At 41.3% G+C, this 12750-nt stretch overlaps 2 protein-coding genes across 2 annotated transcripts; one reads left to right on the top strand and one right to left on the bottom strand.

Moving 5' to 3' along the window:
- Positions 1 to 2138: 2138 nt before the first annotated feature.
- Positions 2139 to 5698, bottom strand: LOC118283483 (runt-related transcription factor 3-like). Its single transcript, XM_047334948.1, has 6 exons — positions 5679 to 5698; positions 3444 to 3690; positions 3184 to 3343; positions 2985 to 3089; positions 2820 to 2885; positions 2139 to 2601 (listed from the first exon to the last, which is right to left on the bottom strand). Exons 1-6 carry the CDS (start codon positions 5696 to 5698, stop codon positions 2249 to 2251), a joined length of 951 nt encoding a protein of 316 aa, XP_047190904.1. The 3' UTR covers positions 2139 to 2248.
- Positions 4984 to 12711, top strand: supt3h (SPT3 homolog, SAGA and STAGA complex component). The gene is made up of 12 exons (XM_035605498.2): positions 4984 to 5075; positions 6219 to 6322; positions 8397 to 8481; positions 9435 to 9521; positions 9662 to 9758; positions 9968 to 10152; positions 10259 to 10334; positions 10572 to 10684; positions 10788 to 10892; positions 11018 to 11146; positions 11545 to 11634; positions 12579 to 12711. The coding sequence occupies exons 2-12, from the start codon at positions 6231 to 6233 to the stop codon at positions 12618 to 12620; spliced, it is 1101 nt and encodes a 366-aa protein (XP_035461391.2). The 5' UTR covers positions 4984 to 5075; positions 6219 to 6230; the 3' UTR covers positions 12621 to 12711.
- Positions 12712 to 12750: the final 39 nt, after the last annotated feature.

The raw sequence follows: 12750 nt of genomic DNA, 5'->3' as shown, positions 1-12750 counted from the left end.
TAACAAGCCGGCTAGTCGCTAACTAGCCGGCTAGTCGCTAACAAGCTGGCTAGTCGCTAACTAGCTGGCTAGCCGCTAACGTTCAAACTGACTCCAAGCCCAAAGGACTCTGCTTCAAATTAGCTAACGCTAGCGAGGCTACAACTGTTACCACGTCACCCAACTGTGTCACCACACGTCGGCCTGCTGTCGAATGTTTCCTCGGGCGAGTTTAACGTGTATTCTTCAGGATGGGCGGTTTGTTTCGAGGAGCAAACAGGGCCACGTATTTACTGCCAAATCCAAATATGCAATCATCAAATCTAAAACTAACCAAACAATATTCGCAGGGGGATATAACGCAAACGATTGGATGTCAAGTCACAGAACTCGCAGCGGACCCGCAGCGGACCCGCACCGTCCAGCAAAGTGACAACGCGGCTCACGATCGGACGATGACAGAGGGGTTCAGTGTTCTTTGACAGAATTGCGCTTCGAGGCCTCTTCATTCGGCGTGGAGAAGGTTTAGAGACTGTGTGATTTTTCCAGAGACCTTGTGATTGTGTCAAATGCCCACTGGTTTCCTCCAGGCCATCGTCAGTGTGTGTGTGTGTGTGTGTGTGTGTGTGTGTGTGTGTGTTGTGAGGAGCAGAGTTCCCCTCGATTCATCTGTAACAGTGGTTGCACCATGTGACACTTGAAAACATAGCGGTGGGCAGAGCTGCTCGACCACAAGGCGCTCCAGTTTTCTACCAAATGGAGAAAAAGATCGGAATTCGTAGCTGAAGCTGCAAGTGTTCAAAGGGATAGTTCGGGGATTTTGAAGTGGGGTTGTATGAGTTACGTATGCATAGTTAATATGTGACCTCATGGAGTTGGTGATCAGGGTACAATTGAACAAATAATTTTTTTTTAGGTAAACATTTCTAAATGTGGCGAAAAAGACAGTGGGACTCAGACTTACGCTTCTTCCACTTCTCCTCCAAACTCCGTTAAATGACAGCGCTGATCACCGTCTCCACAAGGTGACATATTAACTATGCATAAGTAACTCATACAACCCCACTTCAAAATCACCGGACTGTCCCTTTAAACGTCTCTTATGAGCCGAGCAATTTAGCTCCACTTCAGGGGCGTTTCGTGAAATTTAACAAAGTGTGCCTCAACGCCGACGCTCTGACACGTTTAATTGATGCGAGCATAATGAGCCCTCTGTGGGTTGAACAGGGACAATAAAACACTGGCAATCTGCTGATCGGAGAGATAAGTCGCTTTCTGATTTTGGTCGAAAGCCTTTTTTTTTCCTCTTTTTCCGAACACATGACCGTTTCATCAAAGCTGAACTTTTACGACGCCGATTTGAAGGCCCTGCATGGTCTGCGTGACGCTACAGAAATGTTCAAACAAGGCCTCGTCTTGTTCCAAACTGCTCCTGGTGACGGGAGGTTGTTGTGCGCAAACTGTTTTGGTGAGTTTTGGTGATTTTTGGAGACACTTCTTGACTTCAATTCAACTTGTTATGCACAACGTGCAGATCTGACAACATTTGTTTCGCTTCAAAATTCAAAACTTGTGATATTTGAGCACCTAAAACAAACACTTTTGGAAGTCGTGTCCTTTTTCTCAAGAGAGAATGTAGATCATGTTTAGTATTGTTTAGCTGTTTTTCAGACATGAACTTTGTAAAAAGATTTGGGTCCGGACATTTTCCGGAGTCGAAGTTCGTGAAGTCCTGAGCTTTATTGTGTCGTACGTTCAACTTTAAATCTACAAAATGAGTCTAAATGCAGTGATTTTAAGAAGTTGTCTTCTCCGAATTACAGTCAGGTGGATCCTCTTTGCTTTAATGATCCTCGGAGCGTAGCAAGGGTGTGTGAGCTTGTGGAAACTGGGTCTGTACACGTGAACACACACACACACACACACACACACACACTTCACCTTTCAGGTGAACAATCCACACTCAGCTGCTGTGATGAGAAATGTAATCCATTACTCAAAACTCAAAAAAAAGAAAATAACTTTTACATGACTTTCATTAGATTATATAATTTTTTTGTTTATTATGATTTATACAAAGAATTATGAAATTAGAATGAAAAAGAAAATAAATAAATATTTATAATAGAGTGCAGCATAATCATTGCTGTACGCAGAAGTTCAAGTTGTGGACAAACCACAAAGATTTTAATTTAACAGGTCGATAGAAGAAGGATGAAGACAAAGTAAAACTTCACCAAAAATTGAATTATAAAATTACATGCAATCATCAATAAGGTCTCCAGACGGGCTCGTCACCTCTGATAGAAAGACACGCCCCCTCAATGTAATTGGTCAGTGCAGCGACAACGTTTCTGTCCTCCCCCGCGTTCTGGAACGGTTGGTTGGGTCCGTAGCAGAAGCCGCCGGACTGGAACGGACCACCGTGGCCACTCAGCGAAGGGGGAGGGGGAGGAGGGGCAGACAGGTAGGAGCCGTACGGAGGAGGCTGGGCGGAGTAGGGGAGCGGGCCGGGCAGGTGGTGCATCCTGGGACCTGGAGCGAAGGAGGAGGGACGAGAGGTCACGTGGCCCAAGAACGAGGGCTCGTTGGTCCACAGCGAGGAGGGGAAGGATCTGCAGTCTGTTGAGAGGAGACAAATCACTTCTGTAAACATCCTCGCCGCGCAAACATCATTTTCCCTCCAGAGCTTTCGACAGCATCTCATGATCATCCTCCTTAGGAGTTGGAGTTTGCTCAGCTTGTCATCTGGCAAGTGAGTAAGTAGACCTTGAGTTTGGAGTGAGCATATTATAAAACTTTAATTTCAAAAAAAGAAAGAAAAACCCCTCCTCTCATACCTGATGACGCAGTGCTGCTATGGGAAGGTCTGTACACGCCTGACTTCACCTCCTTCTGTCTCTGTCCTGAGAGAGGATGAAGAAGAAGAAGAAGAGAATGAGTCTGACTGAGAGCTTGGGAAAAGGAAACATCACATAATTTTCCTGTGGCGTATATGCACCCACGTCTCGGCAGTCGCGGTCCATCCACGGTGACCTTGATGGCTCTGTGGAGGGTGGCGATCTGAGGGGGCGTGGTCAGCACGTTGATGTAGAGGTTGAAACTCTTACCTGCCACAAAAAGCAACAACAATTATTAGTTACATAGTAACATAGACCTGTTATAGAAGGTTAATTGTGTCAGTACAGTATCTGTCCCCTCTACCTCTCCCGCTGCGGCCTATGAAGCGGAGGTCGTTGAAGTGGGCACAACCTTGCTTCATGGTCGCCGTGGCGTTGCGGAGCTCAGCGCTGATGTTGTCGTCGTTGCCGGCCATGACTATGACCACCACGCCGTCCGGCACGTCGTTGCCCAGGGCAACCACCTAGGAGGATGGAGATATGTCGGTGGTTAGTCCTTTACCCTATAGCAAAAGAGATTTTGTACAGATAGATGGATAGATAGAGTGATTATTGAGTGCTTACAGTGAAGGCTCTCGGCAGCGTCTTGTTACACCTCCAGTGCTGCGGCAGGCTGCTGCAGAGGAAGTTGGGGCTGTCGGTCTGCACCAGGCCCCCGGGGGGCGCCGTGCTGTGCTGGCGGAGGGAACGCACCTCCTGGCCGTCCAGTTGGACGTTGGCGGGCGACGGCGCCGCTGGCCGACGCTTCACCACAGGATCTGACGGAGAAAAATCATGAGGAAAAATGTTAAAAATTTTGTTTTTGTTTTTTCTGAAAGGTTGGCCACATCTGTGAAAGCTGCTATATGAAGAGATATCATATAAATAAATAAATAAATGCATCCACATGTAGACTAGCACTTTAATTTCTTTGACATCAAATGGAAAAGATGCCTGTAAACTATCAGTAAACATTGTATACTGTCGGCTCCTCTTGGTTCATGATTCAAACCTGTAACTTTACCGAATAACCTTGAACTTTAGTATATATATATATAGAAAGACACATGTATAACAAACAAAACAGAGGCAGACAAGGAGAAAAGAAAAAAAAATTCCAGAGCTTTCCAGTTTTATGGTTAGCAAATAATTGTCTCTGCATGCCTAAACACGCAGCATGTCAAATGTCCATTGCTGTGTCCACACAGGATGTTTAGATTCTTATCCTTCAACACGGTACCATCTGGGAAGTTTCTGATTATTAATACCAAATTCATTCTACAGCATGACACCAGTCCATAGTCTTAATGAATTGTCTCCAGAAAGAAGAAGAAGAACAAGGAGGAGTCCTGCAGCATATGGTCCTGCAGCCACAGAGACCTGCCGTCAGCATCGTGACGAGACAAGAAGACACGGAGACAGACTGAATCCACGGCACGCTCCTCGACCTCGACGCCCTGGAACAAATACCTGCTGCCACGTGCCCTCAAAAAAACTGAGCCGCTGTACCGAGAACTGCTGCTGTTTTAAAGGCCGGTCACAGCAGATGTCGATTTGATTTGTGTGAAATTTCCCAAATCATTCATGGTGTTATTAATGGCATCCTCACTCCTTTTTATTCATTTTTAATGCTTTAATTTGTACAGCACAAATTAAACAGAGCAAATCTACAAAGAAAAACAAAAAAGTTACGTATGATTAAAACTCTCAAGCTCAAATCTTAAACACTTGATTATAAAGGGAAGTTTTTTCTGGAATATTTTTTTCTTAATTTTGCCTTTTTTCTATAGGAAAAAACTAAACATAGATATTAATACCTCGTCCTCAAACCACAATGGTTGCATATATGTGTGACTTTCAGTCCCTGAGAAAGCGCTATAAAATATTTTTTTTAATTATTATTATTATTATTATGTTGATTGTTACAATTTAATTGATATAAAAATATAAGTATGACTGTATGTCACAAATAATATGTTGATATTTATTCAAACAGGAGATGTTGTCAACATTTTTCTATTTGACATTTTTCATTAAATAAACGTGAAGTGTTTCATTTAAAACGCGTTAGAGGCTTTTCTTGGACCAGAAATGGGGGAAAAACTACAAACCCCAGAAACCCGAGCGCCGAGATCAACTACGTCATCAAATCGCGCGAAAACAAATTAACAACACGGAGTGAAACGAGGAGAATCAGCGTGTTTCTGAGCGACTGTGGTGAGAGTTTTTGACTTGTTTGAACTCTTTCGCCTCCTCTTCTTCATCCTCTTCTTCTTCCTCTTCTTCCTCCCCCTCTTCCTCCTCCTTTGTGTTCCGCGTACCGCAGTGTTTGAATAGGAGCGACCTGCCCTGTATTATCATTCACATTTCACATCCGGTGGGGAAGTTACTGCGGTCACACCACCTGTGTGTTTGTGTGTGTGTGTGCGTGTGTGCGTGCGTGCGTGCGTGTGTGTGTGTGTGTGTGTGTGCGCGCGTGCGTGTGTGTGTGTGTGTGTGTGTTAGTTATATGTGTTAGTGTGTGTTTGCCGTGTAAGTGTGTGTCTGTGTTAATGTGTGTTGTGTGTGTGTGTGTGTGTGTGTTAATGTGTGTTATGTGTGTGTGAGTGTGTGTTAATGTGTGTTATATATGTTAGTGTGTGTTAATCCAAGGTGTGTAACTCTCCTCATGCTTGTGTGTGTGTGTGTGTGTGTGTGTGTGTGTGTGTGTGTGTTCTGCTATGTTGTTATTCTTAGGCTCAGCGTTTGAACTGAGCTCCATTCTTATCCGACCGGTCGTCTTGTTTTAGTCAAATGAAGCCGAAAAGAGCCTCTAATTACCTTCTGTTGACTTTGACCATTCACCATCTCCGCGTGTGGAAACATTTACCTACTTTGAAAGACTTTTAAAGTTTGTATTTGTATTTTTGTTTTATATTTTTAACTTTGTTCCAGCTCCTCAGTTTGGGGATTTGCTGCCTTGCTTTGTCACATAAGAAAAACCAATTAACGCAGCCCTATATGTTTATGAACGAATGATGATTTTCTTTTGATGGGTTTACATTTGGGAGTAAGATAAGATGAAATAAGATGAACTTTTATCAATTCCCCGTAGGGGAAATTCAGAATTGACAGCAGCACATCGTATAGAGACACAGGGGAAAGTGTCGTAGTAAAACAAAGTAGAGTATAAAAGAATCTGAGGTAAATAACAATGAAATATGAATGGTAGTTATCAGTTGGCCCCAGAGATTATCCAGCTCACCGATATACAACATGGCGTCTGGAAATATAGAATATGAACGCGTGACGTGATGGCGAGGCTGAAAAAAAAAAGGTTAATGCAGCTCTACTTCTTTGTTTTTTTGTTCATGTCATCAGCTGTGAGTGGTTATGAGCAGTCCCATGGCTGGCTCCACCGCCTCCAGCTCCAAAGACCGTCCGGTCTCCAGGACCAGCTTCATCCCAGAGCTGCAGAGCATGATGTGAGACGCACCACACACACACACACACACAAGCACACGCACACACACACACACACACACTCACACACAAGCACACGCACACACACACACACACACACACTCACACACGAGAAGGAGGAGGAGGAGGAGGAGGAGGAGGAGGAAACTCACCCCAGTACATCATCGGACTGGTGCTGAACAGACTGTTTGAAGCCATAGAAACCTGTTTAACAAATGACAAGAGACACAATAATCAGACGCGGACGAGTTTTGACTAATTATACTTTGCATAAAAACCAAACTGCCTCCGTGGATGAAAAACTGAAGCAGAGATTTTTGAGAACGGTCAACAACCCCTTCAGTTTTTATAATTATATAATAAAATCAAATGATAGTAAAAAACAGTTTAGTCAGAATGTTGATATGAAAAATTACCAAAATAATAATAAAAGTGGAAACATTGCGCCACTGGCATTGTTATGACACTATGATAAATAAGTACTACAGTAACATTTTCCAATATATACTGTATAATCACCAGACTTTCAACTCACTCGACATTTGTGCAATAACGTTTCCTACAAAAACTTTAGCAGCAAGAAGTCGGATTCTTTCACAATAAAGGCAATTAACCTGATATTAATGGCCACACTTTTTAAACGATTAATCTGCACCTGTTTATATAATCTATTAAATATCGTTTATGGACCTAATCAGGCAAAGGTAAGAAAAATGCAGCTTTTCTTTGTTTTAAGTGACAGTAAAGTGAATATCTGTGTGTTTGGGACTGATGGTCGGACACTTTCCAAACCAAACAATGAATCAATTTATTAGTGAAAATGAATAACCACTTGATGAAACCCTAAAAAAAACTTTTCATCAAAATAGCTGATATAAAGATATGAACCCTTTTCAATATAAACAGGAGAAAAAGGACAAAGACAAATGTAGAATTTAGTGTATTTAAATATAAATATCACTATGAAATATACATATTAGAGAAACTCTTTTAGTTTTTGTATACATTTATTTTAACTGTTGCCAAGATTTGTCTATTTTTATTTCCATTTTGTTTTTTTACTGTCAAAAATAATTTTAAATTTTTTATTTTAGATAAAAGCTGCATTTTTGCTGCGACCTCCCATCAGTGAGTGAGTGTGTGTGTGTGTGTGTGCGTTTGGGGTACTCACCTCGTGGTGTGTGTGGGCTGCAGAGAGGTGATGTTGGTGGTCAGAGAGGCTGAAACCGACTAAACCCCAAAACCTAAAAACCGATGCTCAGCCTGAAGCCAACCTGCCCACAACCCCAAACCAAAGCCAGTCTCACCTGCAGGACCGCTCAGCCAATCAGCTGCTTCCAGTGAGGGGTGGGGGGGGATGTCAGGTTTTTGTATGAGACGGACAGACAAGGGGGGGGGGGGTCGGAGAGACGAAATGAGAGATGGAAAAGGCTTCAGGATGTGGGTTTAGGTTTAGTTTGCCATCATGGAAGTGGCTTCTCAGGATGCAAATTGAGGTTTGACCAAATTGTGGTCAAAAGTGTGTGTGTGGCCGGTCGACCTGTGTGTGTGTGTGTGTGTGTTTTACCTGAGATGTGACGTGTTAAAGTTTTCAACGTTGACATTGATTTTATTTTCCACAGTTTTGAGATGCAAACTTCATTGTGTTCATGAGTTCAACTTAAACTCTGGTTTTCAAGAATATAAACTAGAGCTGATACTTTTCTTTCCCTCACTAAACAAGATTCTCTGCAACATATGTTTTGGATTTAACATAAGACGACAAAATTCCACAAATGAAATGTTGTGTAAACACAAGCAGCTACACAACAGAATATAATTCCATCTAAAATCATGAGAATTTAGATCGGTAACTATCAGATCAAAGAATATGTGAAGAGAAAACACATTCAATCATTTACACTCTGGTTCTTTTATCTATTGCATATTTCTTATATTTAAGTGTTTTTTTCATTCTTTACCATTATTGTATTCTTGTGCATTGATGAGTAGATTGATAATGATATTTTGTGGTCCTCTTATGGTCCTACATTACTTTTCTTATATAAATATTTAGCGCGTGTGTGTGTTTTCCAGGTTCGCTCTGGGAGACGCACGCAGGCCTCCGCACGAGACGGCAGCTCTGGTGGAGGACATCGTACACACACAGCTCATCACTATGGTAATGTCTACTGTACTCGTGCACCGACAATGATGGCGGTAATTGTACAGTGTCATTTGATCTACAAATAAAGGCCAGATTTACACATTTGTGGGTTCCACGAGTGCATCATCCAATCCACAAACACACGTGGACTTGGACGTGACAAGTCATATGACACAGTTCCCCAGTATGGGGAAAAACTGGTCTAATCATAAGACACAAGCTATTTAATCTTGATGGATTAAAAGAATCTGTGCATCGATCACCATTTGTAAATAAATCTAATAGAATTTCTAAATGTTTCATAAAAAATGTTGTTTACACTGGAAGTTTTTCAAAAAACAAATTGAATCAGACCTGTGAACATAAAGTTTGTGTAAAATAAATTTGTTGAAATAGTTTTGTGTTTGTGGATTAGACGAAGGATTTTTTTTGTAAATTTGAAGATCACGTAACAATCACAGAGATTCATTTCTCTGAATAGTTTTAACATCAGGGCAAAGTACGAGTTTGTAAAGCCTGGACGAACTGTAAATAAGAGTTAACAATATTATTTAATTTGTTAAAACCTGCTCAAATTTAAAAAATCTGTTACTGAATCACAGAATCAGAAACACCGCTTTGTATAATGCATCTTTCTTAATGTACCTTCTCTCTTCTGAAAGTTTGACAGATTTTTGTGATTACCTTTTATGTCCAAGAAAAATAAAATTACAACTAAATATAAGAGTTATTGTGTTTGCAGGAGACAATATTTCTAAGATCTTCAGACTTCAGTGTTGCATCAAAGATGCAGATCCAGATCCTTCAACAGGACCATTACGATAAATTTTAACCATGTGATCAGTTTTGTTTAGGAGCATGAAATCAATAAATATCTGATCCTCCTGTTATTTCTGAACCTTTGTACATTAATGTAACTGATGCCTTGTGATGATAACTTGTCTGATGTGAGTGTTTTGTCATCTAAGCTGCATCAGGCCGGCGAGGGGGCGGCTCTCCGCGGGTCGAGGGTCATTTCTGCCGAGGACATCCTGTTCCTGATGAGGAGAGACAAGGTAAACGAATAAATAAATACACAAAACTTCATATCGTGGTGGATTTTTATTTGGAAATATTCAGAATATCTGGAACCCCAATCAATTTACCTTCTTTTTCTGTTCCTCCCCTTCTCTTTCACTCCATGTCTCTCAAACAGAGGAAGGTGGCAAGATTATTAAAATATCTCCAGTTTAGAGATTATAAATCCAAACTACTCAAAGCTGTAGAAGAGGAGGAGACGCAGCAAGACACAGGTATAAACTCTCTCATACAGCAGATACTGTACACACCAGGTACACACCCATGATCGAGAGACTCAAAACATTATTCAAGAGCAGTTTGAAACAGTTTGTTGGGACAATGATTTGCGATTAATTCATGTTTTTCTTTCCAGCTTTTGAACAATGTTTCTCTTGACTTTCAAACATTTACACAACTATTATTATTATTCATCTGTTTCCAGAGAAGTGGGGCGCTGCAGGTGCTGCAGGTGCTGCTGGTGGCGTTGCTGCTGGTGGCGTTGCCGGCGGCAACCAGCGGAGGCAGCGATTGGCCCAGGATTTCCTGGTATGGATGGATCAGACTGGTGAACTCCTGTCGTTAGCCGACAGACAAGAGGTCGACCCCGTCAAGCAGGAGAGGATGGAGGTCAGAGGTTATCATGGTTTTTTCAATGTCCCTTGCACGTTGAATTAAATTTATTTATTGTTATAAATATTGTTATTTATTGTTGTATGTGTTGTTTGTCGCTCAGCGCTTGGAACGTCAGACCCGGTCGATGGACCAGACTCAGTACTCGGAGTTCTGTGAGAGTCGACAGCTCAGCTTCGGTACGACTTTAATCAACTTGTCCCTCTCTCTGATTCGTTTAACCTACAGCGTCGTCCCAAACAGAAGGACAGGCAGATTATAAATTAATCGATTGTTTACTTTATAAAAATCTAATTTCGGACAATTTCTCAGAACCGAAATCTTCTTCTGAAATATTTTGTTTATCAAACCAACAATACAAAAGCACAAAGATATGACTCCGTTTCTAATGAAATGATGTCTTTCGTGATTTCCAGCTAAGAAAGCGTCAAAATTCCGTGACTGGCTGGACTGCAGCAGTCTGGAGCTGAAACCCAACAACATCGCCATGGAGATCCTGTCATACCTGGCCTATGAGACGGTTGCCCAGGTAAAGTGTTCCATCATGATGTGTTGATGTGTCACGTGTCTATCTGCGTTATGCAGGTGATTTAAAAATTGTCTCCCCTTTTTGTCATTTTTTCCGACTCCAGATCGTCGACTTGTCTCTGTTGGTGAAGCAGGAAATGACGGCCAAGACCAATCCCATCAGTCATGTGATCTCTGCCAATTACATCCACTACAACACACACACTGAGGTGCGCACACACACACACACACACACACTTTTGCACCATATCTTGTCTTATTACTCATACCAAGGTTTTGAAACCCATGGTTAACATTTTAAAGAACCTCCGTCCTCCATCTTTCCCTTTTTCAGGTAAAGAAGGATCCAGACTCACCTGAGGCCACTCCCCCCTCCACCCCGGGCTCCTCCCACTCAGCAAAACCTGTCCCGCAGGGCAACGGCAGCCTGGACGGCCGAGCACGACAGAGGAAACGCAAAAAGGTGTGTGCACATAATATAATAAAATGATACCAATTGTTTTACTGTACCAACGAAACCATAACCAGTCTTTCAAAAGCTCAGATTAAAATTACTCTAAGTTCTACATTTTCTTTAAACTATCGTGAAACTTTTGGGGTCATATGAAATGTTTTTATTCTAATGTAAAAAGGATGGGACCAACAGCACGTCCCCAACTTGGCAACATATTTTCATACAATCATACACATTTTCCTGTCAAAGTATATTTTATGTATCTGCATAAGGGCAGAAATATTATCACAAAGCCTTCGTCACACTACTAAGAATATTATTCCAGTGGAGAAACCTCACGAGTCCTCATCATGTGAAACTCAAAGATCTGGTATTAATTATTAAATACAATATTGTGTGTGTTGCAGAGTTGTCCGGCTACAGTGGAACCTCCCAGTGGAGCCATCCAGCTCTGTCACATCAGAGAGGCCCTCAGGAGATACAACTACAGACACACAGTATGTACACACACAAGCACACCTTACATATCGAAGATATTAAAGATGACTAAAACACGTTTTTGCACTCTAAATTATAAACAGATAGCACTTATACTTACCGATATTTCATCCTTTTCGGTTAGTATATAAGCTTAGATCTTTTAATACAATACTCAGATGCCATATGTTCATTAAGTGTTGTTTTTATTAATCGATTTTATAGTTAATTATTAAACCTCAAGTGAACCTGATCAAATCAACAGTCTTCATTCTGTCCAGTTTAAGTTTAGCTGAATATGTAAATGGTACCGAGTTGGTCTCTTCCAAAGTTAAAACCACAGTAGGTTTTTTTCCCGCTATTTCTACGCAGCCAACGTTAGCATCAACATCTATTGCGAGTTCAGAATCAAAATTTTATTTGCCAAGAGAAGACTCTAAGTGCTGGAAAGTAACATTAACTCTTGTTGAAGTTAGCATTGCTAACCAGTGAGCCCCCAGCTCATCACGGTAGCGGCCAGTCCGTCCTACACAGAGGGAAAATTATAACCTCCTGTCTGGAGGATGTAAAGTTGGCTTGTGACAAGCGACCATCACCCAGGGCGAAACCACGTATTGCACCTTTAAGGATTTGAAGTTTCTGGCTCCTTGTTTAGTTGCTCGAAGGTTTCATTGCCACAACAAAGAATTTTGTACTAAAAAGTACTGACATACTAACTTCTTTTATTTAACTCATGACTGCTGTGCCCAACTTTCTAAAATTTAATGTTGCAGGTTGTGTTTTTTGTTGCACAGAACTAGAAACAGTAGATTTTGCCTTCCAACTTTGATAGTCCCAGTCACTTTGTGGCCAGTATATTAAGAATTGCCAACCAGTTATGTAAAAAAAAATTAATAATACAAACATTCGTTATAAAAAAAAATCTGGTTTTCTAAATGGCTTCATAATCTCTTCTTTCTCTCAGAACGCTTATCGAAGGAGTGGGATGTCTTTCCTCACCTGCTGATTATCATAAGACACATTCTTTCATGTTCCTGTATACATATATATTTTTTTGTTTAATTCCTGTAATAAAAAGAGTTTTCTGTTAACCTGTTCATAAAAAGCCTGATTTATATCAGATTGAACTTGTCTAG

Source organism: Scophthalmus maximus, chromosome 10 (assembly GCF_022379125.1).
Source record: "Scophthalmus maximus strain ysfricsl-2021 chromosome 10, ASM2237912v1, whole genome shotgun sequence".
Taxonomy (NCBI): Eukaryota; Metazoa; Chordata; class Actinopteri; order Pleuronectiformes; family Scophthalmidae; genus Scophthalmus; species Scophthalmus maximus.
The sequence above is the reverse complement of the archived record's forward strand: the minus strand, read 5'-3'. Positions and strand labels throughout refer to the sequence as shown.

Bases quoted from the DNA above. Each gene is read 5' to 3' on its own strand.
- LOC118283483 (XM_047334948.1), bottom strand. From the start codon at position 5,698: ATGGTCAAAGTCAACAGAAG. The intron at 3,691-5,678 runs GTAATTAGAGGC...CCAACCTTTCAG, and splicing joins ATGGTCAAAGTCAACAGAAG to AAAAAACAAAAACAAAATTT. The intron at 3,344-3,443 runs GTAAGCACTCAA...CCATCCTCCTAG, and splicing joins CGCTGCCGAGAGCCTTCACT to GTGGTTGCCCTGGGCAACGA.
- supt3h (XM_035605498.2), top strand. From the start codon at position 6,231: ATGAGCAGTCCCATGGCTGGCTCCACCGCCTCCAGCTCCAAAGACCGT. The intron at 10,153-10,258 runs GTCAGAGGTTAT...TTTGTCGCTCAG, and splicing joins TCAAGCAGGAGAGGATGGAG to CGCTTGGAACGTCAGACCCG. The intron at 11,635-12,578 runs GTATGTACACAC...TCTTTCTCTCAG, and splicing joins GATACAACTACAGACACACA to AACGCTTATCGAAGGAGTGG.